Genomic DNA, 3,600 nt, shown 5'->3' with positions numbered 1-3,600 from the left:
CCTAACTATTTACAAGACAGCCAGGAATAGAATTCTATCTGTGTGCGTGGACCTTCAGCATAATCATTGCATTGTGTGGAGATGTAGGTAGGAACTCAAGAGCTCTAGTAAAGGAGAGAGAAACAAAGTAAATCAACAAAAAGTGCTAATGAATCTATTGTGAAAGCTAAAACTAAAACTCCCAATATTAACAAACCTACCTCTATCACAAACAGTAAACCCCCTAGTGTTACGAAGTCTTTAGCTAAAGTTAACTCAAAAAAGGAAAATAAATCTTTTAATACACAGACACCTAAGTCTTCAAATAATACACTGACACGTAAATCTAATAAATCAATTACAGACACCTCATTAACAAACACCAGATCCCCTAATACTCCGGCCGCCTCTTTAATTAGTATAGAATCGGTAGACAAAGTGTCTCGGGAAGCGTCACCTAATGAACAGCACGTGTCAAGGTCAGGGACAAAGTCAGGTGTCAAATCTCCATGTGTCAAATCTTCAAATAATAATCAACAGGGTGTTTACACCAACTCTAACTCAGTTGTGTTTTAGATTTGGTTGAATAAACATCTAGTGATTTAAAATTAATTTTGTCGTGTGATAAAATAATTCATTTTTTTCCTCATAAGATTATTTCCATTTTTTCCTCAATAATAACGTGTATCAATTCCTAGTGATTTGGTGTAGACCTGGTATAGGTATTTTTAACTTTTCAATATCTAAGTTACAATGAGTGATGATAGGAAGAAATCTGATGGAGACTCCCAAGTCGGAAAAGAGCCTTGCAGCTACAAAAAGTACTCGAATGAAGATATCATGGGAGTAATGAAGAAAGCCATGGAGAAGTTGACTAACGTGGAGAAGAAATTGGAGAAAGCATTGGCGGAGAATAGAAAGCTTAGAGAGGAAGCGGAAAGCAGGGATAAAGAGGTTATAGCCCTCACAAAAAGAATCGATACGTTGGAGCAACGGTCAAGGATCAACAACTTGGAGATAGCAAACTTCCCGGCCACAACAAACGAGAACCCTGTGGAGATAGTGAAAGCAATTGCTGGAAAAGTCGGAGTGGAAATCTCGGACAAGGATATACAAGCTGTTCACAGAGTTCCAAAGTTCAACAAGAATGCTCCTAAGAACATTGTTGTACAGTTCTGCTCCCGCTGGACAAAAAATATAATTCTTGATGCCTGTGCTAGATACAGAAAGAACAACAATGGCAAGATAATGGCTCAGGATGTGAATCGCTCCCTAAGAGATCAACCCATCTTCATCTCAGAACACCTGACGCCCAAGAACAAACAACTGCTGCGTAAAACAAAGGAGAAAGCAAGACTTGTCAATTGGAAATACATTTGGACCAGAGATGGAAATATCTACACCAGAAAAGATCAGAATTCACAAACTAGAGTTCAGATAAGAGAAGAGTCAGACCTGGCCAATGTACAATAGCAATGTAGCTTCAATGTTGAAAGACTAAGTACAAACATACCAAGGAAATCCGTAAGACTTATATTTGCCATTCTTATTGTTTACATTATCACTAATTATTTTATTATTAGCACAGTCATAGTTCCTATTTTTGAAATTGAACCCTTTACGCCAATTTCAGTAGTAACCTTTCAAATTTTACCTTCATTTATCAGCTTCACATATCAAATATTTTATCTACCTAGGTACTTACTTTTCTTTTCCACCCAAATTAGCATAAATGGCTGATATACATGATCATATTCCTTTATTTAATATCACCTACGAGGGAGATGAGGCCTATGTGGGAGACATAGAATCCTGTAAGGCTTTTTTAAGTGAGACTCACGACCTTAAAATTTTCCAAGTAAATATTTGTAGCATAAATAAGAATTTTGATCAATTGTTGGTACTTCTTAAAGCACTTGGCACAGAGTGTGACTGTATTGTCCTTACGGAAGCCTGGCTTACAACCAAGTTAAATATTAACCTTTTCCAAATTGCAGATTACAATATGTATCACACTACTAGCCATTACCGTCAAAATGACGGAGTGGTTGTGTACATTCGTTCTGAATTAGAAAGCTTTTGTAAAGAGATTAACATAATAGACTCCAATTGCTTGACCTTCAAGTTTACTAAAAATAAAAAAGATTTCTCAGGAGCGGCAGTATACAGGTCACCTAATGGAAGAAAAGAGAACTTTATTCAAGCCTTACCACAAATGTTGGACTTAATAAGCGGTCCCAACAGCATCAAAATTCTTCTAGGTGATATTAACATTAATATTTTAGATAGCAATGATAACCTGGCTAGTGAATATCTCAATCTTTTAGCAGAAAAGGGTTTCTCATCATACTGTGATAAAGCCACTAGATTAAGAAGCTGTTTGGATCACGTGTTCGTCAGTCCTCAAGTAGGTGACTTAGGAAAATCATTTGTACTAAAAAGTAATGTTTCAGATCATGATGCGGTGCTTTTTAAGTTTAGACTCAAAGGCGAAAAATCTACACAAAATAGCAACATTTATTCGGTCACAGAGATCAATTTTAATAAATTATCCATAGACCTAAGCAAAGAGACTTGGGAGGACGTTACTTCATGTTCCGAAGCTGATCTAAGCACAAACATATTCGTAGAAAAAATTAAAAAACTTATAGACCAGAACTCTTCTATAAAAAACAAAAAAGTTATAAAAATTAAAACCCCATGGATTACAGAGGGACTTATTAACAGTATAAAAAATAGGGACAAACTCCACCTAAACTGCAGACGACAACCATTCAATGTGAGATTGCATGCTCAATATAAGGTATATCGAAATAAATTAAATAATATCATTTCAAAAGCAAAAGCGAATTATTTCGCAGCTAAAATCGCACAAGCTGAAGGTAACAAAAAGAAAATCTTTTCTACTCTAAATGAAGCTATTCATTATAAGCCAAAGAAAACAGGTGATCCAATCAGCATCATAGTAGATAATGAGACGGTAGAAGTTAGTAAGGACCCTAAAAAAGTTGCGAACATTTTTAATTCGCACTATATTAAAGTAGGCAGTTCCTTGTCCGAAAATGGTACACATAGGGTCAGACGTGCTCCTCCTCAAAATACCTACCCCAGTAGTTTTTATCTCAGACCTGTAGGTGAAAAAGAGATTGGGAAAATTCTAGACTCGATGAGAGGTGAGTCTGCTGGCGGTCACGATGGCATCCAGATAAAAACACTCAAGAAAATCAAAAGTTTCATCATCAAACCTCTTGCTTATATCTACAACCTTTGCCTGAGGCAAGGTATTTATCCTTCAAATTTCAAGGTTGCCATTGTGAAACCAGTATACAAAAAAGGCGATAAAAACCTCGTAGAGAACTTCAGACCCATCTCTCTTACCACTGCTTTCAGCAAAATTTTCGAAAGAATCATTAAAGTGAGACTGGTTAAATTCCTTGATGAAAACAAAATTCTCTCAGAATCACAGTACGGGTTTCGTGAAGGTAGGAGCACGAACGACGCTATTGTAGAAGTCATCGAATATGCTTATGAGGCTATGGACAAAGGCCAGATGGCCGCCATTTTGTTTTTGGATCTATCTAAATGTTTTGACCGGGTATCTCACCAGGTTCTCATTAGCAT

The 3,600-nt window shown here is 36.5% G+C and overlaps 1 protein-coding gene across 1 annotated transcript; it reads left to right on the top strand.

Annotated features, from left to right (window-relative positions):
• Positions 1–732: 732 nt before the first annotated feature.
• On the top strand, positions 733–1,452 carry LOC108252941. The gene has a single exon (XM_017445939.1). The coding sequence runs from the start codon at positions 733–735 to the stop codon at positions 1,450–1,452; it is 720 nt and encodes a 239-aa protein (XP_017301428.1).
• The last annotated feature ends 2,148 nt before the right edge of the window (positions 1,453–3,600 follow it).

The sequence above is a fragment of the Diaphorina citri genome, unplaced genomic scaffold (genome assembly GCF_000475195.1).
Source record: "Diaphorina citri unplaced genomic scaffold, Diaci psyllid genome assembly version 1.1 scaffold1018, whole genome shotgun sequence".
Classification (NCBI taxonomy): domain Eukaryota; kingdom Metazoa; phylum Arthropoda; class Insecta; order Hemiptera; family Psyllidae; genus Diaphorina; species Diaphorina citri.
Note: the sequence above shows the minus strand (reverse complement) of the source record. Positions and strands in the feature narration are given on the sequence as shown.